Below are 26,100 nucleotides of genomic sequence, written 5' to 3' on the forward strand. Positions count from 1 at the left end.
CCAAACACCTTGGCCTTGGCAAAGGGAGGAAACAGTTCCGATTGGCTGCAAACACTCTTGTGCAGCTGCCAGAGGTTGTGGTGAAGTTTCCGAAAGTCGCTGTACCTTTTCCACACCGTTATCTGGACAACAGTGACAAGACAGCGCAGTGCGATGCGATGGGGTCAAACAAAATCAACAAACAAACTCAAGTCCGGACGCACGGATCCAGTCGCTACTTTTCTTTACTGCGTGACCGTGTGCGAGAAATTCGTCTCACTCCCCGTTGAAGTCATCCTTTCATTAACATCATGCTGAATGCATTAGCGCGGCTTCCGGGTAAGAGTGCGCTGCATTCCAAAGTGGACGTCGTAACTCAAAAGCCAAGTCAACAGAGTCAGGGGTCGGTAACCCTAGTCCTGCGAGAGCCGTGTCTCCCCGTTGTGCAACTCATCGATTTCCAAAACCAGGTGATCAGTAAGCTCTGTGGAAACCTGTAATGATTTGAGTGTGCTGTGCTGCAGCAAAGAGAGAATACGGTGCTTGTTGGACCAGGGTTCCCTACTTCTACTCCAAGTAACGAGTGAAAAATGTCTTACCTCTTGGACGTCTTCTGTGTTCTTCCTAGAAATGATCTGTGCAAAAGCAGAAGAGGAGTCAAGATTGTAATCCAATTGTTCTTGTAAGGGAGGGCTGATACAAATATGAGCAGGGAGGGGGACAATGGCTGCATTATATGGTGAATGACCGGGGGAAGAGGGAGACATCGCCAGTAAATTTGAAGGTGATGGTCTGTATCAAACTGCTGGCTCCTGAATTTCCTCCCGGGGATCAATAAAGTATCTATCTATGAGACTAAATAAAGAATAACGCATTGATCAACTCTAATCGGTCATAGTTTCCCATTTTAGTGGGATAAATGACATTTGCTTAAAGCATCAAAAAGTATTTAGTCCGCGTTTTGCCCTGACGTCGATTTTGTATTTCAGGCTTGCTACGTCAATCATCTATCTGTGCGTACGCAAACTTCTTACTTCCTCGGTATTCCTGACACACCGCTGCGCAGATCGCGCATTGCTGAACACAGATTTCAAAATTCCTGTACATAATGTGAAGGTAACATTGGAACACGCCGTAGAGTCATATCACAGTAAATTCCCCTGTAAATGAGATCAATCCAACCTCCTGGGTCCTCTTCAAGCGTCGCGAACCACTTGGCTACGCAGTTTACGCTTGGCTTTGGGTCAGGTTCATTTACGGTTGTGATGGCAAATGCTTAAGCAATTACATAACCCCCAAGGGTGACAAAAACACTCATGGTATTTTTAGAAAGCCCATAAGCTTACAAACACACAAATGCAGCAACGCTGCTATGTTGTCGGGGATACCGTTAGGCGTTCGCATCACATTAGCTCGACTAGCTTAGCTCGAGCTAGCTGCATAGCACCATCTTTATTAGCCACAGCTGGCAACTCACCCGCGCGGTCACTTTGTAAACTGTGTAGCCTTTCGAGTGTTTCGTGGGCTCCGTGACGGTATAAAAACGAGCGAAATCCCCGTTGTCCCGCTGCGATATCATTCTGATAATAACATTGCCGAAAGCTTGAAGCCGGCGACGCCGTACACATGCATTCACTTTGACAGCCGCGGCGAAATGCCAGTAGGAGTGAGAGCTCACTCCGACCGACGCTCGGCCAAATCTATGAAACCGTTACGTCCTACGTTACGTGTGAGACCACCGAAACGTTTTTTTCTTTGGTTTTGTTTGTGCTTTTTAATTGGTGCAATGCATTTCCTCCACCACACCTTTCAATCCTATATGGCAAACTTCACATTCATCAAAGGACAATGCAAAAATCACAAATCTAACTGTGATGCGGCATAATTGATAACAATGACAATAATGCAGAGCATTTGATCACTGGTGCAAACTACTCTCACAATGCTAAACACTAACTGCATTGAAAGGAATATCCTCAAAGTGAATATGAATCCTAATATTTGCTAAATACAGAAACCGAATGAGACGATGGTGTCTGTGGATTGTTTAGAAAAGAGCAATCCAGAGGAGTACCAACAGGACCGCCGCTTGATGCCAAATCCGGGATGTGCATTTGCTCGATGCGTTGCCCGTATGCCCGCAGCGGAAAGTTGGCGTTTCCATCATATAGCCGACATGACCGTTGGGGTTGATGCCGAGTCGGCTCTGTCGGAAAGCAGAAAAGCCAAAAGCAATAGGTCTCACATTTTCTTTGGAATGGGAAGGTTTTACGGTTAGCTTTGTTCTGTTTAGTGTGTCATGAGGAATATGACAAGCGCATGAAATTTTCCCATGAGCAGAAAAAGTCTTACATTATTAGTGTATACGATCTGAATTTGCGACAAGTTCTTCACCAGGTTCTCGTACGCCGCGATTTCTTGTTGGTTTGAAAGCGAGCCTCCCGAAGGGAATCTGCGGGAAATTCATATCAAATAATTAGGACCATCTCACGATACATGCGCCTGCCTAATTGAAGCAAAAGTATTTGTTTGGAGCAGAAGGCTCTCACTGCTGGTTGAGGTTTGATATATTGGGCCAGCTGATGCACGTTACAATCTCAATTTTGGGGTAGTAGAGCAGGAAGGCCAGGCACATCTCGTCGGTGGTCGCAAAGCCCATCTGCGTGAAGCCACAAGTGCTCGGTAGGCATTCAAGTTGCGCTTGCTAGGATTTTTTGCTTCTTACGCTTACCTCTGTAGGTTTTGTTCGCCCGGAGGTGTTGTAGGAGCACTCCACCACAATGACGTCTCCCTGTAGCAGACAGCGGCGCGCATTTGAGAATTAAAAGTCGGACTTCCCAGCCAGCGCGGGAGACTGGCTTTGTCACGTGAAAGCCGGCAGGCTCACCGGCTTGATGGTCTTGATGCTTCCCAATCTGGTGATCTCTTGCAGGTTGAAGTCATAGTTGGGATTGGCGGCGAGGAAACCCAACTGCTCTCCGTCTCTATCGGCGACAAGCGTGCTCATCACCGCGAATGAATGAAGTACAGGTTACACAAACATACATACACGTGTTTGTGGCCCTTTCTCCCTTTCTTACCTGAAATGGCCCACTCGGACCTCCCTGCCGGCTAGATGCGTGTGCATCATAATGGCAAAAACTTGCAAGTCTGGCACCGGGTCCATGATCTGCGTAGGGTAGAAACGTAGAGGGAGAAGATTGGGAATACGTGCGGGAAATCGCCACATGCCGCAGCCACGTACCTGAGAAAAGAGACTGGTGTTACACACACCGAAGGTGCGGAACTTAGTGGCTCCGGGAGGAATGTCGTAATTGATCGAACCGGACGGCGACACGCCCGCGCTCAGGATGCCGACGTCGTGCGGGCGCAGTCGATCCGTGTAGTGCAGCTTCAGACCCGAGCTGTCGGTCCTGCCTGCGGGAGGAGCACGACAGCCGAGGCTCAGCGACAGGCGGTCGCGCCGAAGACCTCGTCAAAAGGCTACCCGATTCGTTGTTTGGGTTGTTGTAATGGATTTCCAGACGGTAGAATGCCGAGCCGTCGCCGCCTTCGATGGGGATGCCCGCGTCTTCTGGAAAGTCAAAGATCTGCGGCGGCGGCGGCGGCGGACAGATTTATCAAGATTTTTATTTTATAAAATATATATAAAATTGTATTTATTGATCAAGACGCGTCAAAGGAGAAAGGCGGCGAGGCGGACGGCCCACCTGGCCTCCGAGGGCCCAAGCGGCGACGATGGCGTGGCAGAGGGCCCCCGAGTGGTCCAGGTAGCAACCGCCGTCGTAGGGCCTGGTCACCGAAGGCGGGCAGCTGTACAGCAGCATGTGGTGCACCACGTCGGGGTTCTCGATCACCGGCTCAATCTGAAAGCGTGCAAATGCCGTCCGTGCGTGGTCGAGAACCAGTTGTTCCGTCAATTCCGCGAGAAACAAAATAAAATTGCACTCCAATGGTTTTTTTTTCTGGGATGAAATGATTTCGTAGGTGACGACAAATTGAAAATACCTGAATGATGTGATGCTTGCCAATCAAGGTGGGGAGCTTCATGACCCTGCAGTAGTAATAAGTGTCCTGCGGAGGGATGATGACCTACAAAGAATGCACACCCAATGATTGATTTGCAAAAAATCTTGCCAAGCGTGGAACCCAACAGGAGTGGGATTTGATTCCTACGTTTTCCACGGTGGCTCTGATGGAGTTTCCATTTGCCGCCGCCGTGTCTCTGGAGACATAATTGAGTAGGTTGATCTCTTTGGTGCCGGCGAGGGCCCCGTGGTAGCTGATCTCATCCGTGTTTCCGTAAGCGTAGATCAGATTCATGGCTTGGGCCTAGCGGCACAAAAAAAAAAGCGACCGGTGACATTCCGAAAGAAGCTCGTTACCGAGGCGACGCGCCAATCGCCGCTTTGACCCTTATAGGTATATAGTAACCACGCATGCACGTAAACGATTCTGGACCAAAACCGTGTCGGATTACGTCCTTTTCAATGAGAATAAACCGTGTTGCTATGACGCGTTCTCGTATCGGAACACAAAAGTGGACAAGATCTTATGGAAGCATTCAGTGGAGCGAAACAGGAGAAGACCCACAAATGCAGCTTAGATGAAACTTGAGCTTGACAAAGGACAAAGGCATTTTCAACACAAGAGAAGAAAATTGCCAGGTGCAAAGTTAGAAAGTGACCATCTCCGAGCTTATCATGGCTCGGTGACTCACGTCTAGCTCGGACGGGGTGCGCGCTACGAAAAGAGTTTCGAGTCTGACTCACGGTGATGGGGAGATCTTGGTCATCACAAGTTTGGAAGGGCCTGGAGAAGGTCACGAGTGTTTGCCCGTCGCTTTCTTCGAGGGACAGCAGCGTGTAGCTCTGCTGCCGGTCTTCCACCGGGTAGCTATTTGCCGTCGCGTAATAATCCTGCACCAAGCAAAACACAAAGCAAAAAAAACATGCATTAGAACACAAATCTGGCCTCGCTTCGATCACGTGACTTACTTTGAAGTAGATCCCGCCGGGCCCGACGCCCCCCATGATGAGGTCGGCTCCCGTCATGTCTCCGTTGGGACTCAGGCCGAAGCCCACCCAGCCGGTGGTGTTGACGATGAATTTGACAGTGATGTTCCCCTGCTCGTCATCGAAGCCCCACTTGATGCAGACCAGGTGATGGTTGTCCAGGTAGTCCATGAAGGGCAGGTCCGGATCTGACGCCTGCGCTCCTTGGCTCCAGACCAGACACAGGATGGGAAGGAGAGTCAGCATGATGTCCCAGCTGAGGCCGGAGAGCTTTTGGAGCGTGCGTGTGCTTGAGGAGCCAAATAGCGTCCCCACCCTTTGAACACACCTGCAGTGCTAGATAAACCCATGTGATACCGCCCGCCCCCCCCCAAACATACCACACCCTCGCCAAAACTCCCTTATCGTCATACAATTCATTATCCATCACTTCTATCGTCATCTGGTTGAAATATGAGCAGGTGCCGGGGTGTCGACCTGGGAAAAAATTGATAGGACAGCATCGGGAGAGAAGAAAAAAATCTGAAATTCCTATGGAAAGGTTTTAATTGACGTTAGATATTTGTATTCTAGCCGTTTAGTAGGTCGGAGTGCATTGACTAGACTTGCAACGCAGTTTTTAGCCACCTGAGGGCGACACTGACGGACAGAAACGATCGTTCAACAGTTACGTTGTTGTTGTTTTTATTTGAAAACCAGCCAACGTTATATCTTATATTCAAAAAGAATTGGTCCACGTGCAATTTAGCCCTCATATTTGTGCTGATGGTAGTGTAACTGTTTTTCTTTCCATCTATTTTTATGAAACAACTAATGCACTTCCTTATTGTAAAGCGGTGTTGCTAAAGTAAGGTTGACGCAATGTAAAGCTATATAAACCTTTTTAACAAGCGTGTTATGATTTGAATAAATATTAAGAGGAGCGGATCCGAACCAGAGCACTATCGGATCGGGTCCATCTTTCCGGTTTCCTCTCCCTCCCTCCCTCGCGCGCTCAGCCCAGCCCAGCCCAACCCAGCCCGCATCCACACAGCTCAGGGCGGCCCGAACCAACACGGACGGATCTCATCTGCGTTTACACCCCGGCCGGACCCACTTGGGCCTTCGTTCCCTTGAAAAGTGTTTTGCTTGCGGTTGTTTACAGGAACCGCCGTGTTTACGTCACGGAGAAGAAAAGCAGCGGAAGGAAATGACCAGCTGAGTGGAAAGCCTCCAAACCGACTGCTGGGGCCTGCCTGCATGATTTGTCGCTTTTCTTTTTCTAATGAGTGATAAATGCTTCGACTATGGCACTAAAGGTAAGATCGGCAACTTCCCCAGGCTGGAATAATGGCAAGTCGAACTTGAGGTGCTTTGCATTGCCTTCGTGGAGGCTGGCTGGCAGGCAGGCTGGTTGGTTGGTTGTCTGACGGACTGTTGCAGTTTCTCACGTTAGCTTTCGAGTAACTTTGAAAGTCAAAGTTTCAAAGCGAGACGCAACGACATCCGCTTTTTCTGCGCGCAAAACGCGCGGCTAAGTCTAATCGGGGAGCAGTTGGTGCTCACGTTTGCCCGATGGTGGAGAAATGTCTCATTAAAAGAGTCTTGTGACATTTTACTACCTTTCAAGTGCGGGTCACTTGCTGCTCGCGGTGCGACCTGGGAAATGGAGTCTTCGCCGGCCGGCCGGTTTAGCCAAATGAGGTGAAAATGACTAGGACTTGGTTCTCAGTATTTGCACGTCTTTGCCTATTCAATTCAAACGTGCAGTTTTGAAACAAACCTCTTTGAGAGCTGTTGTAAGAATTGTTGTAGGTCTGGAATTGCATGCACTGTAGTAAATGTGAAACCATTGTGTTGACGTTGCTCAAGTGACCTCGTGATGCGTAGCGCTTGTCGGGAGCATGCTTTCCCCCCCCGTACTTGTTTTTGGTTGACACCGATAGTGCTTACGACTCAGCGGAAAACAGGCAAAGGGGAACCCGTTTGTCCTGTTTGATCAATGAGCGCACCACCGAGGCGACTCGTGTTGGAATATGTTAATAATGTTCCGTCGACAGACAAATAGCTGAAAAGTGCGCCTTGTGTGTGTGTGTTTGCTCTCAGGCACAGGTTTTGTATGACTTCACCGCCGAGCCGGGAAACAATGAGCTGACGGTGAAAGAAGGCGAAACGGTCACTATCACCAATCAGGTGAGTTGGACTTTGATGAAATTGGAGTTCTCAACTGGTGCACAAACACAGGCCGCAGGAAGAAAGGAAGGAAGGAAGAGCGCAAACATGATGTCACTGTCGGTGGCCGACAGTTCAAAGGTCTCCTGGCTGTGTTTGTCGAGCGGCAACTTTGCAAAGTCGCTCGAAAAAGCCTGAGCGCTGCGCCACTCGCTGGGCTTTGGACATTTACCTAACTCTACACGGGCCCTTTTGGGTCAGATCGTGGCCTGACTGCGCAAATATACCGCTTGCTCCGACCTTCTCGATTGCTTCGCTGATTAATCCAAAATGTCTGATTTGGGTTCCAGCAAATTGGCGGTGGCTGGATTGAAGCGCAGAACACCCGAGGGGATGTGGGATTGGTGCCTGAAGACTACATCGAGGTGACACACGCACGTACACGACGAAATGTCATACGTTCTGTACTGTATTGTGAAAGGGGGGGGGGGGCACAGAAACGCAAGCAGATAGCGCCGCAGGGGGGGGCACAGAAACGCAAGCAGATAGCGCCGCAGCTTGAAAGCCAAATCTCAACAGGATGTTGTGCTCGCTCGTCGTCTTTGCCCATCCGGTTGAGCTGATTGGGCGGATTTAAAAAGACAGTTAAAAGTCAAGGCTTACCCCACGCAGACATATCCAGCCACGTTGTTTGTTACTCTTTGAGATTCAGCCGACCGAGGTCAGGACTCACAAAGTCCTTGAGATAGTCATCGTAGCTACGGCGGGGCTCCGACGAGGTCCAGTCCAGAGATTGCTTTCTGCTCCGGGCGAAGCCTTCGTTTCAACTAAAAGAACAGAAACATGATGAGATGAGATGTTGCTTTGATTAGGCTCGATTTTGATTGTAATGAAAAGGAGAGCAGAGCACACAGTTGCTCTGGCCATTTTTTTGTTGCTGTCTGAGCTTCCAGTGGAACGCGGTGGCGTTAGTTACCCTGGAGGAATGCACCTGTAAAAGTCATAAAGACTCAACTTGGAATGGTTTCCCTTCTGCAGCTCAACAAGTCGGCCCTTCCGCCGCCGGCCGCCAACATTGGCAGCGTCACAAATTCTGATCTGTCCTTCTTTGACGCTTTTGCCCCCGCGGCCGGGACACAAAACCAGGTGAGTGGAGTCGATCTTGTTTTATTTTTTTCTACCCGTGTGAGCTACGCACACAAATGCAGAAGTGAGAGAGAGCTCCACATATGTCGCGCGGCAGCTCGGTCACGTTTGCATTTTAGCAGGAAGTTTCCAGGAAATGAGTGTACTGCTGCATCAGTACAAATCGGGGAAGGGAAAGCGGATGAGTCAAGAAACGCTCACTCTCAACTTCCATTTGACCCCCTCCGCTCCATCCCTCAACTGCTTGGCTGTGGGCGCCTCGCGATGACGTGACCTTTTCTCCCTTCCCTTAAGGTGGCCGCTAGGGGGTCGAACACCCCACCCGACACCCCAGTTTCCCCATACCCTGATGAGGTAACCGCCACTCGGGGGTGGTCGGCAGAGCTGAGCGGCATGAAGTCTACCCCCCCCCATGTTTTTTTGGGGTTTTTTTTGCACCCCCTGGCGCCTCCTGTTGCCTGTGACCAGCATGATGGCACGCTAACTGTTGGCTGGTGTGGAGCGCATGTGTGGCAGCCGTGTAATTTGTAACGGTCGACATGAAAAGCTCCTTACTTTTGTGGTCCCTCCCGCGCAGGCCGAGCGCAACGGCGGCGACCCCTGGTCCTCGTGGAGCACGGACCCCTCGGCGGGCGCCTCCAACAACTGGGCGTCCAATCCGGAGGGCACCCAGACGGGCAAGGCGGCCGCCGGCGACTCCTGGGCCGGCGCCTCTCACGGCCACCCTCAGGCCTACCAGGGTCCAGGTAGTCACCGAGCCCTGCGCACACACATATTGACGCTCTGAAGTGTTGTTGTTTTTTTTCTCCCCCCTTGGAAGTTGAGAAAAAGAAACAAAAGCACGGCTCTGCAGCTGTGTGCCGCCTGACCCGGCAGATCTCGCACCAAGCGGTGGAAAAGCTTGACTCACTCACGCATGAGTCAAGCAGGCCAAATGAGGCCTGACCTCAATTTCTTCATTTGTTTTTGCAAAAGGAAAACGCAGATGGAACAGAATGAACAGACTTTTTCTTTCTCTTTCTCTCTCTCTCTCTCTCTCTCTCTCCAAAGACATCTACCCCTATCCTTACCTTATTGATTACACAGGTATCTATCTATGCATGGTGTGGCCATGGCATTTTTTTTTTCTTTGCGAGGGGGTGGGGCAAGCATTCAAAGCATGCGACGACTTTTGGTCTTTGCATTAACACTGTACTGCTGAAAGTTTGTGTTCAAATCGGCATAAGGCGTGATCAAATATGTCAAAGGCGGGCTGAAAATGACTGCTAATCATCCAATTTGCCATCTCTCCTCGCTTCTCCCTAATGCGCGCATCGCTCGGGGCCGGATGATCTCTAGCCCCAGCGTGCGGGACCGCGGCATCCCGGCCGCCCTGACTTTTGTCCGTCTGGGCCGCCCGCAGGAGCCGCCGACGACGACGAGTGGGACGACGAGTGGGACGACAAGTCGGCCGGGGGTTTCAATGAGGCCGAATCGGGAGACGGGGGCGCCATGCAGCGAGGCGGCGCTCACGCCTCCATGAAACTCAAGTAAGAAACGGAACGGTCAGGTCTGTCCGAGCCACAGCCCACGAGGTTGTGAACGGCGTGGAAACCCGACGGATGGGAGAGTGGCTGGAAGAAAGAGCGAGTCCCATTGCTGTTTTCTTTCAGGTTTCCCGGCTTCTCAAAGTCTGGCCCCGAGTTGTACCTCCTGTGTAAGCAGACAGCAAAGGGCAAGGACAAGCTCACCATCTACGTAGGTTCTATTGGAAATTGTTCTCTGCCATCTTGCTTTAGGGGCTCCTTCAAAAAAGAATATTTTTTTTGCCCAAGCACAGATGGGCGGGGTCGGTCCGGTGTGGCTTTACCCGGAATCGCAGCTGGACTGCGTGGTGGCCGACCCCAAGAAGGGCTCCAAGATGTACGGCCTCAAGAGTTACATCGAGTACCAAATCACGGCCAACGTGAGCGAGCCGGTCGCCGCCGGCAACGTGCCGCCGCCGCCGCCGCGTCCATCAAGCGTCTAACTCTTGGCCTTCTTGGCCACGTCCTTCCAGACCACCAACCGACCCGTCAATCACAGATACAAGCACTTTGATTGGCTCTATGAGAGGCTCCTGGACAAATTTGGCTCGGCCATTCCCATCCCGTCGTTACCGGACAAGCAGGTAACAGGTGAGTCTCGCGCTTGCGGCGACCCGGGGGGGGTGGGGCACGAGTGAGGTTTCATTTTTCTTTTGCACGCCAGGGCGCTTTGAGGAGGAGTTTATCAAGATGCGAATGGAGCGCTTGCAAGGCTGGATGAGCCGCATGTGCAGGCACCCTGTCGTTGCCAGTAGCGAAGTATTTCAGCTCTTCCTCACCTATAAGGACGAGAAGGTACGGCCGCCATCTACTCTGAGGCCCGATTTGCGTCCGACTGAAGGCGTCGCCCGGCCGCTCTTGCGCAGGATTGGAAAACTGGCAAGAGAAAAGCAGAAAAGGACGAGACGGTGGGAGTGATGATCTTCACTACCATCGAGCCCGAGGCTCCCGACTTGGATCCTATGGAAGTGTGAGTGAAAGAATTGGCCCTCAACAGGTGACACAAACGCTCACCAAACTTTTTTTTTTGGCGCACAGGGAGAATAAATGCGACCAGTTTAGCCGCTTCACCAAAGCAATGGACGACGGGGTGAAGGAAATCCTCACAGTGGGCAACGAGCACTGGAAGCGATGCACGGGCCGTACGTAACCTAGCGCCGTCCGTCCGTCCGCATTTGGCCGCCAGGCGTTAGGCTGAATCCCGTGTACCTCTGTGACTTCAGCTCTGCCCAAAGAATACCAACGAATCGGTAAAGCCTTCCAGAACCTCTCCTCGGTGTTCACCAGCAGCGGATACCAAGGTACCGACCGGCATGGCGCAAAATTGGAATGGCCGCGCTTAGCCACCAAGTAGACACGCCAGTGCATCGGAATGCAAAAAAATAATAATCATACCTCTTGTAGGTGAGGAAACGCTGACGGATGCCATGACAGCCGCAGGGAAGACCTACGAGGAGATAGCGCAGTTGGTAGCAGAGCAGGTAGGTGCTCGTGACTTCCGCTTCCAATTCCTATCAAATTCTTCTGAACATGTACTGTACACGTTTGTTTGTACATTGTGCTAAGTGTTGCCATTAAATAAAGTGTGAAGGTGGCCTTCTTTTTTGGCTTCGGCCTGGAGGAGAATGCGCGGTAAGCCTGAGCCCATCCGCACAAGCACCTCGAGTCACTTGTGTTGGTGACAGCCTTTGTTTTTTTTGTCGGGTCTCAAAAGTCTCCCCGTTTGATGCCCCTCTAGTGACGAATAGCAGACGTACGGTACATCCAGATAGATAGAATCACACATTTCCTGTTCCCGCTTATCAGTGGTGTGCTACTCCTTGCTTGGATTCCGTTAACCGCAACAATCGGCTTCCTTCTGCTTGTAATCTAGACTTTTTTTTTTTCCCTCCCCCTCCCCATGTTTGTGTGCCTTACATTGGTTCCAGCCAAGAAAGGATCTCCACTTCCTCATGGAGACCAACAACGAGTACAAAGGTTTGCTTGGATGCTTCCCGGACACAATTGGCGTCCATAAGGTACAGCGGCCTCCACGTGAACAACTCTGACAATAGGCAAAAAAAAGAAAAAAAAAAACATTTGGTTAAAGGGCACAGAACAATATTGTACATTGACTACCAGTGTAAGCATAACACATCTGCATAGTTTGTATAAACAACTTGCTTTTCTGAGCTTCACGCCTATTTTAAAGTCTGCCCTGCTCCTAATGTTTCTTTTAAATTCCTCAATTCAAAATAAGAAGTAGTCAGGTTATGATTTCTCTTGGGCTCCCCCTAGAGGTGTAAACTCTTACATACCTTTGAGGATTCCAATGTTGCGCTGTTTTAGTTTGGCGTGGATCGCAACCATTTTACAGAACCGCTTTGTAACCGCTAGGCCGCTATTGACAAAGTGAAGGAAGGCGACAAGTTGGTGGCCACCAGTAAAATTAGCCCTCAGGAAAAGGTCACCATGGCCAAACGAGTCAGCACCATGTCCTACGCCTTACAAGGTAAGCTGCACATGCGCCCGTGCGAGCGAGGCGGCGGCGCTTTGCTGGCGCGGTCTGACCATTTGCTCTCACGTGACCAGCTGAGATGAACCACTTCCATAGCAACCGTATCTACGACTACAACCGGGTCATGCAGCTCTACCTGGAAGAGCAAGTCAAGTTTTACGAGACGGTAAAAATGGATCGTCTGGCACCTGATTGGACGGCCCTTAACCCTCGCCTCTCTATCCACCGGCAGATCGCCGCAAAGCTGAGACAAGCTCACAGCCAGTTCACAACAATGTGAAGGCGCCTGGGGAGGTCTGGCCGAAGAACTCCACCCCCCTCCCTCCCTCCCTTCCTCCCTCCCTCCCTTCTCATTGAGAGCTAAATGGCAAAGCGGAGAGGCCCAGCGCTGAGTGCGGCACACAATTCTTCTTCCTCTTTTTTTTGTTTATAAGATCAGCGAGCTGGTGACGGGAACAAAAGGCACTAAACCGCAGTTTCAACAACTGAGGAAATAATCATGTCACTGTAGCCTCCGAGCTCTTCCAAATCCAATTCAGAAAAGCTAGCCGTGCCTTTTCATATGAATGTGTGCTATTGTACATTTCCCTCGAAGGAAATGTGCACGCGCGTGTGTTTGTGTGTGTCGGCTTCGCCTTCTTTCTTCCTGCACTTTCCGCTCAGAAGACAGGGAGCTCCGCCCCTTCCCGTCCTCGACCCACGTGCCTTGCTCAGTTGAAATGAAAATTGAAAGCGCTTCAATCCAATTCCATTTGTTGCATTTGATGGACGTTTACATTTCAAGACCCAAAGCGCATTTGAAGACTACCAATGAATTGCCACTGCCTTTAATCTGATTCTGTTTTTTTTCTATCTATCTCTATAAATATATATGAAGGTGCAGGAGCTGTAGAGCGCATATGCAATTTGGTTTTGCTTTTGGCTCGTAATCATTTTGTCGTTCACCTCGTTTTGAGATCCTGTGAGACACATCTACGGTAAATGTATGTATTTAATAAAAAGCACGCCGATCGATCACGGTTGCATCATGTACAATGTAAGTAAGGTTCCGTTTTGCTCAGTCCAAAGGCAGACTTTGATGAAGGTGCATTGGCTCTTATTTCTATGTGGCTGGTGAGTGTACAATTCATCAAATAAATACACACTATAACTGTTTTGCTCATTTCCGGACATTTCTTTGTGGCTAGAAATGAACTGAAAATTGCTAAAACCACTTTTTCTTGCCTCGTTTTCTATGCTTGCCGTGCGTGTGTGCGTGCACGCTGAGGGAGGGAGGGAGGCCCTTATCTGCGCTGAACAGATTCTTGCGTTTGAGAGACAAAATGGAATGCGAATGAGCACGCACACGCAAGGGGTCAAAGGGGGGGGGGTTTGTGCAGCCCTGTGGCCGTGGGTGAAAGAGGCCTTTTAGCTCCCTCCCGCCGTCATCGGGTGCAGCTGGAGAGCAACATGCACAGCTATTGACTTTGTCCACGCCAGAGAAGAACGTGAACAACCCTGTCATTAAAATGAAACTTTTTTTTTTTTCTCTCCATCTCTTGCACGCACTCATGGTTGACCACGAGGCACTGACTCGGAATCACTGCACATGATGAAAGTTTGATTTTATTTTGAGAATATCATCGCTTCCGGCTAGTAAAAAGCCTAAATTAATCCACTTCCAGATATTAAGACTATGACATGAAAAACATGATACATATATTTTTACATTGATATATACATCTATATACACGGATATATATTGACTTTGGCTTTTTGTATGAATCTACGACTGAATTTCTTATTGAGCTGCACTTGTAATTTTATTGGACTTTTGTTGAGACAATTTGATTTCCCTACCGCCCTTTCTGCTGTCGTGCACTCATTATCGTAACAAATAAGAAATATTTTGATCTGCCCACTTTAACCTTCATTTTTGCTGACCCAAAAAAATTACAAAATCAAAACAAAGTACAAAAAAAATCAGTCACCGTGAAAAATGTCCAGGAATGAAGAGTCGGTCCATCGCCGTGGTCAGGGTCGCTCAGGGAGAGCGATGTTTTCGAAAGGCGCGCGGCCGGATCATCATGGTGACTTTGCGTAGCGAGTAATAGTCGGAGTCTTTCCACGAGTGCCACACGATCCCGTCGGGGCCCAGCTGACCGTTGGGCGCGTAGTGGCCTCCCTGCGGGCGGGACACACGCACGCACACACGCCAGCCAGCCAGCCCTGCTCAGTTTGCGCCAAACTGCCACTCGACGTGATACTCACCCTGTAGTAGACGCCGTTGAGGTTGGCGTAGAAGCACTGGCTATACCACCATCCGCCGTGGGAGATCTCGGCGCAGATGTCGCCGCTGTCGGGCGTGCTGAAGCCGCGCTTGTCGTGGTACCAGCCGAAAGAGTCGCGCGCGCTGCCGCCGAAGCCCGACACGTGCAGACGGTATCGGTGCTCCTCATCTTCTACGCTGCGCCACACGCACGACACGGACACGTCCGCACTGTTTATAGTCATGGCTCTCGCTCGGATCGTTTTTCTTTGCAAACCGCTGTATGGGATCCTAGTGGATGGATGGATGGATGGATGGATGGATGGATGGATGGCCAACCTGCGCTGCTGAGGATTTGAGATGAGCAACGAGTGGTTCTCGAGCGACAGTGAGCATGATGTCAATATTATATGGAAGAGTGCCCGTTTGGTAGTGAGTGGAAGACTTGGCTTATGTGCTTGCGTGAAATGGGCCGCCCACCTGAAGAGTTGATAGAGGGCGTGCTTGCGCTTGTTGCTCCAGTCCTCCAGATCGATTCGCAAGCTGTAGTCCCCGTGGCCGCTCAGCTCGTGGATGTGGTCGTTGCCCAGCCAGAACTCGGAGCGCAGGTCGCCGAAACCGGCCCGGTATTCGCGCCAGCCGCGGTCGAAGCTGACGGAGCCGTCCACCCGTCTCTGGATGACTGTCCAACCGCCGCCTGGCACGGCGGTGAGCGTGGGATTGCACCGTGCGGCGATCGCCCGGTCATGGTTTTACGCCAACGCCGCAGTGCATTTTGCGGCGAGGACGGATGCGCGACTCACCGTCAGTGTCCATGTCGCAGTAGACCTCCACAGGCAGGGCTGCGAGCGAGGGCACCACGGTGTAGACGCCCGACCTCGTCACTCCGTCGTAGTAGATGGAGGCGCAGTCGATGGGACAGTTCCTCATGTGCTGGATCTCTGAAGGAAGCCAAAGGACAGCAACTAGTGGGCGGCAAGCACCCTCTGCTGGAAGTCGATGGTAGGGGCGTACCCGGATGTAAGGCCCGCTGGCTATTCATGAGAGGATTGGGCCGGACTGCGTTGATCAAGCATCCGGGGCTCTTCTTGGCCTGCTCCACTAATCGGCTGAGGTTGTGAACTTGCTTCTAAAAGTAGACGCGCAAAAAATACTACGACTAAGCGGGGCGCTCGGAAGGACGCGACTACGTGCATTTGAAGCTCCGTACCTGCAGGTTGAGGATGAGCGTTCCCTGGAGGCGCAGCAAGCTGGTGGCCTCGGCATAGTGCACCTCCATCTGGTGGAAACGTCGCTCCCGGGTGGCGTTGGAACTGCTCCCGTCGTCGTGCTGACAAACGACAGCGGCAAAGTGGACTCGCTGGCGAGGACGACGCCCGAGGCCGGAAGCCTCGTTGCCAGGCGCAACATCACACGTCACGTGAGGCCACCTTTGGCCCAATGCCGTGTTTTCTCATTGGCTCGGTGGATCATGGCGCATGAAGCTAATCCTGTTAGTTAGCGAGGTCAAGGATATGTTAGGGGGGGGGCGGGGGCTACCCGCCGACACATTACACAGCGGTGGAAACGGCACAGCGGTGGCAACGGCACAGTGTCGGAAACGAGACCAGGCCCCCCCCAGAGGCCGCTTCTGCCACCAATCCTGCTTCTGAATGAAAATACGACTCGCAAGGATTGGCGGCATCTTAACTATCTAGCGTGGGGGGGGTCACCTGCAACAGCTCAAAGTGCCTGATGCGATGGCGGTGGTCGCGCAGCTCCTCGTGCAGCTGGCGGACGGTCTCCTGCAGCTCGGCCACCTGCTGCTCGCGCTCCTCGTTCTGGCGCAGCCAATAGGAGACCTCGTCCGTGCAGCGGAACATGTCGGGGCAGCGCTGGCCGTCCAGTTGCGGCAGCGTGGCCACCAGCCGGCACATGCCGTCCTCCGTCGGCTGCAGGGTGGTGGAAAGGGGATAAGATCTCCGTCGTGATCTGCAGGGGGTCTAAGGAGTCACGTACCTGGTTGGTGTAGTCGCCGCACTGGGATCCGCCGCCGTGCTGGCCGCTGGCGTTCAGCTGCTCTGCCGTCGCCCCCGAGAGCAGCAGCAGGAGGGCCCAGAGAGCCGAACCTCGCGCAGGAGGCTCGGGCCAGCGCATGGCTGCCTAGCGGGGCCCCGAGACGGACTTCACCGGGTGAGGCTCGGCCCGCCGAGCCTAGCGAGGAAAAGACCTTTTCAAAACATACGCTCGTGACATAGTCCACAAATTGTGGTTGAATGAAAGGCCTATTGCGCTGTTCTATCTTGTGTTTAAAGCTCGGCCACTTCATAAAAAGGTAAATGGTCTTAACTGTCAAATATCATTTCTTTGAACCGAGGCAGCAAATGATAACTTGTGAGGAGCGGGTCGCCTTAGCTACTCGAGTTAAGTACCGATAAAATCGACTCAAGTATTTGTAAAGGATGTAAAAAAAAAACTGACCTCATTGAGAGACGATCTCCGACCCCGTCCTGGGCCCTGCGCTTTGGGCCCCTTTCCATGCTCGGCCACTGTTTGGCTATGTCCGTCTTGTGGCGTCTTACTTTGCGCTCTCCCTTTCACTAGACATCTTAGGCCCATAATCCCCCTGTAAGAGGATTCGTGCACGCACTGCACTGAGAGAGAGAGAGAGAGAGAGAGAGAGAGAGAGAGAGAGAGAGAGAGCCAGAGAGAGAGAGAGAGAGCGAGAGAGCGAGAGAGCGAGAGAGAGAGAGCAAGGCAAATGAGGAGCTGCTGTTGAATTTCAAGACAGGTGCCACGCTTAAGCGGAAACACATGCAAAAGATCAATTCAAGAAAGAAAAGACAAGCAGTGGATTTGAATGATTTTCCAACCACTTCAAAAGTGACTTGATTTGACAAAGACAATTGTAGAAGGGTACTTCAGGAAACGAGCACGCTGTGCATATTTGATATTTGCCGCCCCCGGGTAAAGCGCGCGGCAGGCCGGCTAATCCCTTCGCTTATCTCCCAAGGGCCCTGCCGGGGGCGAGTGGGCGTACGAGGGGCGTTTATCCTATTATGACGCCAATCCCCTCGCCGAGCCGCCGGCCGGCCGGCCGGCTCCTCCGCTTCCTCTTTGCTTGACACTCGGCGCATGACGTCACGACAAGTCCGCTTGAGTGCAAAATCAAGTGTGTGTGATGACCTTAATCAAACATTCAACGAGGCCCCTAGACAAGGCGCAACATGGTCAAGATGACGGACGGGGGTTCTGGGTCAACGTTTTTGGTGGTGCCTACAGAAGGGTTGCGACCACATGGTGGCACTATGACGCGACTCAGCATTGTCTTTGTGCTGCATCATAAATTCTGTCAAAGACTTCATACATACAGCATTGCAAAAATATATATATAGATATCTAGATCTAGATATCTAGATATCTAGATATCTAGAGAGAGAGAGAGAGAGAGAGAGAGAGAGAGAGAGAGAGAGAGAGAGAGAGAGAGAGAGAGAGAGAGAGAGAGAGAGAGAGAGAGAGAATATCCACACTATCGTTGTAAGCGGGTCACATTTTGGTAGTCAATGAGTTGTTAATCCTGTGCGGGCCTGACGCATCAATGTGTCAATACGCGGCGGCGACCGACACTTATTAGTTCCACACTAATGACTGTGCGCGGTGTACTGTGAAGTGTTATCGCAGCGTTTATCAAGACATCCGCACTCCCAGCGTGTGCGCGTCTTTTCTCTAGCAGCAGGCCCAGTGTTTCATCAGAGCGTCTGGTGACGTCAGTCGCAGATTGTGGTGTGGTGTGGTGTGGCTTTTGTTCGTAGTGGACTCCCCGCTTCTTCTTATTGAAGAGGGTTGGGGGGAGGGCACTTACTTCACAACGGAGGACAGATTTTTTTGCACGGCTGGCTAGGTTTGCTTTTAAGCCTAACGTGACAGCGAGTGTGTGAGCGTTTCAGAGCGCCTCGTCGTTGGCCACGAGTGCCCGCAGTGGCGACTTCAAGGAATCCAAACAATGAAGTCTGTATTTTAGTAAGGTTCTTTTTCTTGACCAGAGAGGGAAGAGGCATTGTGCCACGGAGGCACTTTTGGCCGCGACAATGACACATCCCTTGACGGCTAATCGAGCGTGGACTAAATGAATGGGGCCAAACCACAGCGAAGGTGGCGAGCGGGGCGACGACGACCCTTTGCGGTTTCCTCAAGTTGAAACTGCACTAGCGCAATAAAGCCTGAGCTCGTACACGCGCCGTTGAATAACATTTTGTCGTGACGGCACCCAGGTAACCATGGCAACGTGCCGGCGCGGGCACGAAAGGGCGCCGACGAGGGGGGAAAAGGGGAAAGCATTTTGGCCGTGCTCGGATGAGATCAGTCCTCTCAGAAAAAAGACATCAGGATAAAAGGGACCTACAGGTGGAAGGAGTGAGTGATGTATTACCCATAATGCACTGCATCTCCCTCCCTCCCTCCTTCCCTCCCTTCCTGTCTCACACTCACACACACACACCTTAAGTGTGCCTCGACGCTTCCTAGCAACCTCCTAATCGTATTTGCTTTAAACTTGCTGTGCTCACACGCTTTAATAATCACGCCATCTCGCATTTGCATAATGCAAATGTAATTTGAGATGTTTGTGTGTGAGCATTTAGTCGACCATTACGTGGCCCGCCCCCCCAAAGCTATTGCCGGCTTTATCCAATTTCCAGCGACATCCCGACGATTGTGCTACTAAAAGCTTAGTCACTTTCATCAATTTCAAGTCCAATTTTGGTGGCTTTCGTGAGCGGTTGTGACTTGCGACAAATTGTCGCACCGAAAAGCTTTTTGAATTGAGAACTACTTCTGAGGTTTGATACGTACTTTGGATAACAAGTTAGCTCAAAGTGTGTACCTAATGAAGTGTCCGGTAGGTTTCCGGTGGCGCCATTACCGGCGCTAAATGGCCCCTCGTGGTTTTTGACCCGGACGCGCTAAAAGGCCTCGGCGGTGACGCCGCTAATGAGCCATCCGCTTTATGCAACTATCAGATTAAAAAGGCAGCGCGGATGACTCATGCGCATGGGATGTAAATCCCCACTATCAGCAGTTTGCATTGTTTGCAAACTAACAGGACCGACCGACCGACCGACGCGGCGCGTAAGCTCGGGCGGTAATCCTTTTTCCGAACATCATCCTTGTTATGAAAACAGCAGCTTGGACATCTGGACCGACCACATCTGCCCCGTCACGTGATCAGATTCATGACGACGGGAGGGTCGTGGCGACATCAACACTTTGGATTTATGGGGGAGGTTTGGCTAATTGCGTCGACCCACATGAGCGCATTCGCCAGTCAGGGCTGTCACAATCGTCGAGCGCACGCAAATGCACGTGGTAGGTATTTTTTTTTTTTAGTGTTCAAGAAAAATAAAGTTGCAAAATCATCGTTTTTCCAACGTGGTGTACTGTACCTTGCCGCCGTCCGTCTTTTGTATGGCCGGCCGGTCGGCCAGTTTCCAGCGTGACTCTGGGGGGGAAAGAGCAAAGGGAAATGAGCGACCAGGCCCGCTTTTCTGGCACATCAATACACATAAGCGGGAATCAAACGGGAGCAAATTGCAGTCGGGCTCCGCGTGCACTAAACCACACAAGCTGCAATTAGCACAGTGCCGCTGCGTCGCGTACGCTGAGGTGCAAGTGCGGGAAGTCACGTGAATGTCAATTGTGGCATCAGCCCTGAGGACGGATGCTCACGTGACCTCCAAGGTTGTCCTCTCCGTGACTGCTGATGCCGCACGCAATTTGCTGGGAGAGCCTCCGTCATGATCAATCACCGGCGTTTGCCCTCTCCGCAAGAAAGCGCCGCCCGCCATTGCCGCTTATTTATGATTCGTCTGATGAATGGCATGTCGCACAGTCAGAATCTGCTGCTACATGTGAGCTGATCATCAATATCTTCAGAAAAGACTCTAGTCCCAATTGACTTTTTGATTTGGTCTCTTTACGGCAGATGTTCACCCAGTGCGAGCAGGCCTGCCTGCCTGCCCACTGTGGACTTTCTTTTTTCCCCTTCAGGAAGGAGTCAATTCTCTTGACAAAAAGAAAGCACTCCCCGGCAATCAGGCGTTTGTGTCTGCAGGCGGGGAGGAGCGAGGCGGGAGTCAAACACGACAGGTCCAATTGACTGGCACAGACTGCCCAGTTGAGCTTCCAGGCGGGTATTGATTGGCCCGTGATTGTCTCTCGGCGCCATTTGGGAAAATCGCAAAAAGTATTTGTTGCGCCCGGGGAGGATAAAACCAGTGCGGTCGCGATCTTTCAGATGCACGGAATGCACAACACATTGACCACCCCAAATTTTGACAGTTTGAATGATGAGCCACATGCTGCTCCACCACCCACAAGTGGCTTCCATGAGTGGGACGCTAGGAATCAAGGTATCATCTCCCCAGTAGTGCAATCACTTGGGATGCAGCCTTTGTCCTCTCTGTCAGCCATAGGCTGGTCGGAACCCAGGCATGCCCGCCGGCCCACCCGCCCCCACATTTATCCTCACTAACCCCCCACTGCTCAAGAGCACTTGTCAGAAGAAAGGTGACATTGAAGACAATGAGCTTTTCTCTCCCATTTACAGCATCCCAAAAAGCCATTCGTGTTAAAAATGCTGCCAACAAAGCCCCTAAGTGAATATGCCTCCCCCCAATACACACACACACACACACACACACACACACACACACAGTGACGTGGGTCCGCTTGACCTTCAGGAAATAGTCCCACCCCTCTGTTTCCCCCCCCCCATTAGTCATCGAGCTGAAGAAATTTAAATTAATTTCCCGCCTCATAAGTTTACACCCACTACTTGATAATGACAAAGCAAATAAAATGTGTCATATTGTTCGAGTGAACACATTTTCCTGCTTGCTTGGTTTTGGCTGCGTCACTCCAAGCAAAAACCGTCACTGAAATTGTTTGAAAATAGTAGCGACGTGAAGTCGTGACCGAGATGGCGGAGCACAAGAGAAGGTCAGCGGCGCTGAAACTGGCTGACAAATTCAACTCAAATGAAAAGTCATTTAATGCGTCAACAAAGTGATGTTTACCTCGACAGATGGGTCTGAGCATTCCTGCTCATCTCTCCTATTGGAGAAAACGACCGGGTCCTCACAATGTGACATCACAAAGTGAGGAGCCACCCCCATAAATTATAAAAACGTTTCCATTTCGAACTACCCACTGCAATGTCTTCAAATAATTGTCATTCTTATGTGCATAAAATGTGTTTTTCTAATGCAACACCGCCACGGACCACTAGAGGGCACCAGTTGGCAATCCCTGCTATACAGTGCCATTGAGAACAAAATGTAAAATGAAAACATCCTACCTGAGTGCAAATATGACTCGTGAGCACAGCTTGCAACTCGCTGGCTATCCCGGAAGTCGGAAATCATAAAAAATCTAACTCGGAAAAGGCTCCGCGCTAATTAGCGTTAGCAACATTAGCTCAATCCGTCGACAGACAACAGCTCAAAATCGCCACTAAGCGACTACATGATCCCAAAATATACACAAGACAACATTTAACAAAATATTCATCACAATTACGCGAGCCGCAACAATGAATTTTATTTCTTTAATTGTCGCGGCGGTGGCGGCGGCGGCGGACATTTCTTACCTCAGCCACATGCAGCGCGGGCTCGCGCACGTACGGTGACGTCAACACGTAATTATCCCCCGCAGCACGTGCATCAGCATCGCCATAAATGCACAGGTGTCAATAAAAAAAATGAAAATACATCTTCAATCCTCATAATAATAGAAGTGTTTTGGTGAAAAGCATATAGTGATACCAACATAGAGGCACAAAGAAAGAAAAGTTTGACAACCGCAGTAATTGACTCAGTAAATTGCAGTAGAATGGAAAAGACAGCGGTGAACGTCAATTAGCACCAGTGGTTCATGCAAATTGGATCAATAGCAAGTCAAGCAGCTGATGATAGAGGAACAAAATCATTTTTAGTGGTGGACGCCCCCAACCCCTCTCTCTCTCTCTCTCTCTCTCTCTCTTTCTCTCCCCCCCCCCTCCCTCTCTTCTTCCCTACAAAACAAGCGCTCGCATCACAGTCCGTCTGCTCCAGCGTTGAAGGCACACAGCAAAAGTGCTCCAGCAGCAGATCCAGCAGGCTTCCCTAACACCTGAATGGATTTCACAGAGAAGATCTCCTGCTCTCCCGTGAGGTCTTGTCGTGCCTAACGGGAGCGAAAGGAAACATCATGTCCTGCCTGCATTTGTCTCTCGGCCGGCGACGACACGCCGGAGGAGCCATGTGGAGCACGCCCACATCCATCACGCCAGGCAAAAATCATCAACAACTCGAGTGAGGAGGAGGAGGAGGAGGAGGAGGGGGTTGCACTTTGTTGGAGATAAGATCTGCCGAGGAAGGAGCCAAGAAGAGAGGAGATGGTAGAGAAGTAAGTGCAACAAATGATGCTGTCAGTTGAAAGGCTTTCAATGTTGCTGCTGTCAAAAAGGACACCTTGCCAACCATAATTGCGCTTTTGAATACCAATATACTGTATTTGAATATTTGATGACGGCTACCGCCAAGGCTGCGTTCCATGTACCCACGCGGATAACATGAATAATGAACTCGGTTATGTAATACGTAGTGTTTGTCGTATAAATTGGTGATGGCAAATCATTGGCTTCAGTCTCTGGAGCAGGATGTCTGTGTACACGGTTGCATTCATCTTTGCTGCTCACCGCTCCGTATTGATTGTAAACTCCTCGGTGCGCAGTGGCCGCACCTGATCTCCTTGACCCTAAGTCTGCCACCCACAACGCCAAGCCCCGCCTGTCGTTCTCGGCCAAGCCGGCGGCGCTGACCTGCGCCGAGGAGGACGAGGAGCTCGCCGGCGGCCGCGCCACCGTCATGCGCTGGAAGACCGTGTCGGCTATCTTCTTCCTGGTGGTGATCTACCTGGTGATCGGCGCCACCGTCTTCCGCGCCCTGGAGCGGCCCTTCGAGAGCTCCCGGAAGATGGCCATCCTGGCTGACAAGCTGGAGTTCTTGGCCCTCCACGGCTGCGTCAACTCCTCCGAGCTGGAGGATCTGGTCAAGGTGAGTCCGAGGAGCCGAGCCGCTTGTTGAGTTTTCTCCTTGACGCTTCTGATCGATCGTCCGTCTCCAGCAAGTGGTTTCGGCCGTCCGAGCGGGTGTGAATCCGTCGGGAGACTCGTGCAACCAGAGCAGCCTGTGGGACCTCAGCTCCGCCTTCTTCTTTGCCGGCACCGTCATCACCACCATCGGTGAGTTTGCACACTTGCAGTTTGACGGAGCGAGCGGCAGACTCGGTCGGGGTGACTCGACACCAAAACGCAATGTGCTGTTTTTGTTGTTTTGTCGGCGCCACGGAGCCATCGGAGCCGACGGCCATCCCGTTCGCTGTCGCTACGGTCCCCAAAGTCATTACGAGTCCCCCCGATGTCATTTGGCAGACTGACGACTGCCGCGCTTCATTAATTGCACTCCGACGAAGGCGTCCACAGCGTCACGTCATGTCCGCTCTGGTCTCCCGGCAGGGTTCGGCAACACCTCTCCCCACACGGAAGGCGGACGGATATTCTGCATCATCTACGCTCTGATGGGGATCCCCCTCTTCGGCTTCCTGTTGGCCGGCGTGGGCGACCAGCTGGGCACCATTTTTGGCAAGGGAATCGCCAAAGTGGAGAAGATGATCGTGGTGAGCCTGTTTTTTTTTGGGTGTCTTCCCCTTTTACCTTTACGGGGCCCAGATGGCGTAAGCGTGTCCCGGTGGACACCGTGCCTCTGGAACGCTTGCCTCCTTGGGCCTTTGCGGCGGATGCGGGTCTGGCGGTTGCCATGCCAACCCTCTCAGCTAGCAAAATAAAAGAGCGAGCGCGTCCCCCCTCGCCCGCCGCTGTGGTCTCTCGTCTGCGCAGAAGTGGAGAGTCAGCCAGACCAAGATCCGCGTCATCTCCACCTTACTCTTCATCCTGTTCGGCTGCCTCATCTTCGTGGCGCTGCCGGCCGTCATCTTCAAGCATATCGAGGGCTGGAGCGCGCTGGAGTCCATCTACTTTGTGGTCATCACGCTCACCACCATCGGATTTGGAGACTTTGTCGCCGGGGAAAAAGGTCCGTCGTGAAACCTCCATCTTTTGGCTGTCACGTGAATTGGCGCAGAAAGCGAAGCGGTGCAGCATCCGTCCCTTTCGCCTCAAGACTCAGAACTTACACGAGAACAAAAGATGTCCGTGTCCATTCCATCGGCGCCGCTGTGCTTGTGCAGGGGGTTCCGAGAGTCCGGAGTACCTCAAGTATTACAAGCCGGTGGTGTGGTTCTGGATCCTGGTGGGTCTGGCGTACTTTGCCGCCGTGCTCAGCATGATCAGCGACTGGTTCCGCGTCATCTCCAAGAAAACCAAGGAGGAGGTTAGTGAAGGAAGAAAAACGGCTGCATTTCATGTTTTTTTTCTTATTTTTAGCACGTCAATGAGGTTTTCCATTGTATGTTAGCTTTAGGCTAACGGGAGCTTGGTCTAGGCAGGTTGCTGTTTGCTTGCCGCCGCAGCTTCATCTTTTATTTACACGACAAGTGGAGCGAGAGAGAGAGCAGAGCGAGAGCGGAGCACGTATGTACGGTACCGCTAGCCCCATTCCAAATTGATCACGTCAATGTTGCCCAATTAGGTAGGGCCGAAGATTCCAAGCTTGGCGCGTTGGGCCGAGCCCACGGACGAGCAAAGTGAGAATGAGGAGGTGGAAGCACGCGCTCAACCGTGTGATGCGGGGGAACATATGTTCTCACCTAAATGTGCTGAAGCTTTAAGTCAACAAAAAGCCTGGTAAATAAATCAACAGGCCCGCAGGGACCGCACGGGACGGGACGGAGCGCCTCGATCAATAGCGCCCTTGCAAGCAGCCACTTGCTCTTCCTGTCCACGTCACAGGTTTTAACGAAGCCCACGCACGGACCAAACGGGCGCGCTCTGGACATGGACCAAACCATATGGGCTATTTATCCTTTGGTGGGAAAAGAACGGGAGCAGTGGCCGACCGGCGCCCTCTACTGATTAACGCTGTCGCCCGCCGCAGGTGGGAGAGTTCCGGGCTCACGCCGCCGAGTGGACGGCCAACGTGTCGGCCGAGTTCAAGGAAACCCGGCGGCGGCTGAGCGTGGACATCTACGACCGGTTCCAGCGCGCCGCCTCCATCAAGCGCAAGCTGTCCTCGGAGCTGGGCATCAACGCCTCGGCCGGCCAGGAAATGACGCCCGGCAAACGCGCGCTGTCGTCGGTCAACCTGGGCGGGGATCGCGAGGCCTACGCCGAGCTGACTCTGGCGCTCGCTCCCGCCCCGGGAGCCCTGAGCAGAAACGGCAGCCTCTTCCTCAACGGGCTCAGCCCGGACTTTGCCCAGCGGCTGGAGGTGGCCCTGGTGGAAAACCCCAAATGAGGGCCGCAAAATGTTTACGAGCTCGCTTCGCCGCGTCACGGACGTGCTTCTCGCGCTACGAAAGGTTCAG

General features: G+C 51.9%; 4 protein-coding genes across 24 annotated transcripts in view; 2 read left to right on the forward strand and 2 right to left on the reverse strand.

Moving 5' to 3' along the window:
* The window catches only part of LOC147042029 (inactive ribosomal protein S6 kinase delta-1-like), a 21,133-nt gene extending 13,167 nt beyond the window's left edge, over positions 1-7,966 (reverse strand). For 4 of the 13 annotated variants that reach the window (XR_015068872.1, XM_085937469.1, XM_085937471.1 and 1 more), the window contains exons 1-15: positions 4,977-5,351; positions 4,752-4,898; positions 4,156-4,311; positions 3,988-4,071; positions 3,690-3,845; positions 3,467-3,569; positions 3,224-3,396; positions 3,060-3,148; positions 2,867-2,963; positions 2,711-2,770; positions 2,529-2,638; positions 2,332-2,431; positions 2,054-2,185; positions 579-614; positions 2-122 (exon numbers count right to left, since the gene is read on the reverse strand). Coding sequence is in view for 8 of the 13 variants with exons in the window: in XM_085937469.1 (XP_085793595.1) it covers positions 2-122; positions 579-614; positions 2,054-2,185; positions 2,332-2,431; positions 2,529-2,638; positions 2,711-2,770; positions 2,867-2,963; positions 3,060-3,148; positions 3,224-3,396; positions 3,467-3,569; positions 3,690-3,845; positions 3,988-4,071; positions 4,156-4,311; positions 4,752-4,898; positions 4,977-5,240 (1,828 nt within the window). In the remaining 5 variants the exon portion in view is untranslated. Of the gene's footprint in view, position 1; positions 123-578; positions 615-1,456; positions 1,690-2,053; positions 2,186-2,331; positions 2,432-2,528; positions 2,639-2,710; positions 2,771-2,866; positions 2,964-3,059; positions 3,149-3,223; positions 3,397-3,466; positions 3,570-3,689; positions 3,846-3,987; positions 4,072-4,155; positions 4,312-4,751; positions 4,899-4,976; positions 5,354-7,808 lie in introns of those variants that run through there. The other 9 variants (XR_015068874.1, XR_015068873.1, XM_085937465.1 and 6 more) reach the window with 6 other exon arrangements.
* Positions 5,970-13,515, forward strand: snx9b (sorting nexin 9b). Of its 2 annotated transcripts, XM_085937478.1 has the most exons (19): positions 5,970-6,292; positions 7,080-7,166; positions 7,496-7,570; positions 8,184-8,291; positions 8,586-8,645; positions 8,869-9,037; positions 9,694-9,820; positions 9,944-10,028; positions 10,111-10,236; positions 10,330-10,447; positions 10,521-10,651; positions 10,723-10,826; positions 10,895-10,998; positions 11,080-11,157; positions 11,261-11,337; positions 11,785-11,874; positions 12,233-12,347; positions 12,428-12,519; positions 12,586-13,515. In XM_085937478.1, exons 1-19 carry the CDS (start codon positions 6,281-6,283, stop codon positions 12,631-12,633), a joined length of 1,806 nt encoding a protein of 601 aa, XP_085793604.1. In that variant the 5' UTR covers positions 5,970-6,280; the 3' UTR covers positions 12,634-13,515. The 2 variants fall into 2 exon arrangements, with proteins under 2 accessions (XP_085793604.1, XP_085793605.1); XM_085937479.1 differs by lacking the exon at positions 8,586-8,645 and having other exon boundaries at positions 5,977-6,292.
* On the reverse strand, positions 8,913-22,284 carry LOC147042031 (fibrinogen-like protein 1). Of its 8 annotated transcripts, none has more exons than XM_085937486.1 (14): positions 22,226-22,284; positions 20,022-20,077; positions 17,062-17,229; positions 16,600-16,794; positions 16,314-16,532; positions 15,812-15,931; positions 15,616-15,730; positions 15,405-15,542; positions 15,082-15,298; positions 14,604-14,799; positions 14,324-14,517; positions 11,774-11,900; positions 11,252-11,303; positions 8,913-9,051 (listed from the first exon to the last, which is right to left on the reverse strand). In XM_085937486.1, exons 4-11 carry the CDS (start codon positions 16,735-16,737, stop codon positions 14,377-14,379), a joined length of 1,284 nt encoding a protein of 427 aa, XP_085793612.1. In that variant the 5' UTR covers positions 16,738-16,794; positions 17,062-17,229; positions 20,022-20,077; positions 22,226-22,284; the 3' UTR covers positions 8,913-9,051; positions 11,252-11,303; positions 11,774-11,900; positions 14,324-14,376. The 8 variants fall into 8 exon arrangements, with proteins under 8 accessions (XP_085793612.1, XP_085793606.1, XP_085793611.1 ...); XM_085937480.1 differs by having other exon boundaries at positions 14,604-14,940; XM_085937485.1 differs by having other exon boundaries at positions 14,604-14,940; positions 16,600-16,810.
* Positions 22,285-22,875: 591 nt separating this feature from the next.
* LOC147042032 (potassium channel subfamily K member 2-like) lies at positions 22,876-26,030 on the forward strand. Its single transcript, XM_085938273.1, has 7 exons — positions 22,876-22,906; positions 23,350-23,672; positions 23,743-23,860; positions 24,134-24,294; positions 24,515-24,710; positions 24,865-25,007; positions 25,671-26,030. The coding sequence occupies exons 1-7, from the start codon at positions 22,876-22,878 to the stop codon at positions 26,028-26,030; spliced, it is 1,332 nt and encodes a 443-aa protein (XP_085794399.1).
* The last annotated feature ends 70 nt before the right edge of the window (positions 26,031-26,100 follow it).

Source organism: Syngnathus leptorhynchus, chromosome 18 (assembly GCF_054491065.1).
Source record: "Syngnathus leptorhynchus isolate UIUO chromosome 18, UIUO_Slep, whole genome shotgun sequence".
In the NCBI taxonomy this organism is placed as follows: Eukaryota; Metazoa; Chordata; class Actinopteri; order Syngnathiformes; family Syngnathidae; genus Syngnathus; species Syngnathus leptorhynchus.

Bases quoted from the DNA above. Each gene is read 5' to 3' on its own strand.
- snx9b (XM_085937478.1), top strand. The intron at 10,652-10,722 runs GTACGGCCGCCA...GCTCTTGCGCAG, and splicing joins TCACCTATAAGGACGAGAAG to GATTGGAAAACTGGCAAGAG. The intron at 10,999-11,079 runs GTACGTAACCTA...CTGTGACTTCAG, and splicing joins CTGGAAGCGATGCACGGGCC to CTCTGCCCAAAGAATACCAA.
- LOC147042031 (XM_085937480.1), bottom strand. From the start codon at position 16,737: ATGCGCTGGCCCGAGCCTCCTGCGCGAGGTTCGGCTCTCTGGGCCCTC. The intron at 15,299-15,404 runs GTGAGTCGCGCA...CCGCCGTGCCAG, and splicing joins CTGCGACATGGACACTGACG to GCGGCGGTTGGACAGTCATC. The intron at 14,518-14,603 runs GTGAGTATCACG...TCCCGCCCGCAG, and splicing joins TCAACGGCGTCTACTACAGG to GGAGGCCACTACGCGCCCAA.
- LOC147042032 (XM_085938273.1), top strand. From the start codon at position 22,876: ATGTGGAGCACGCCCACATCCATCACGCCAG. The intron at 23,673-23,742 runs GTGAGTCCGAGG...GTCCGTCTCCAG, and splicing joins AGCTGGAGGATCTGGTCAAG to CAAGTGGTTTCGGCCGTCCG. The intron at 24,295-24,514 runs GTGAGCCTGTTT...TCGTCTGCGCAG, and splicing joins AAGTGGAGAAGATGATCGTG to AAGTGGAGAGTCAGCCAGAC.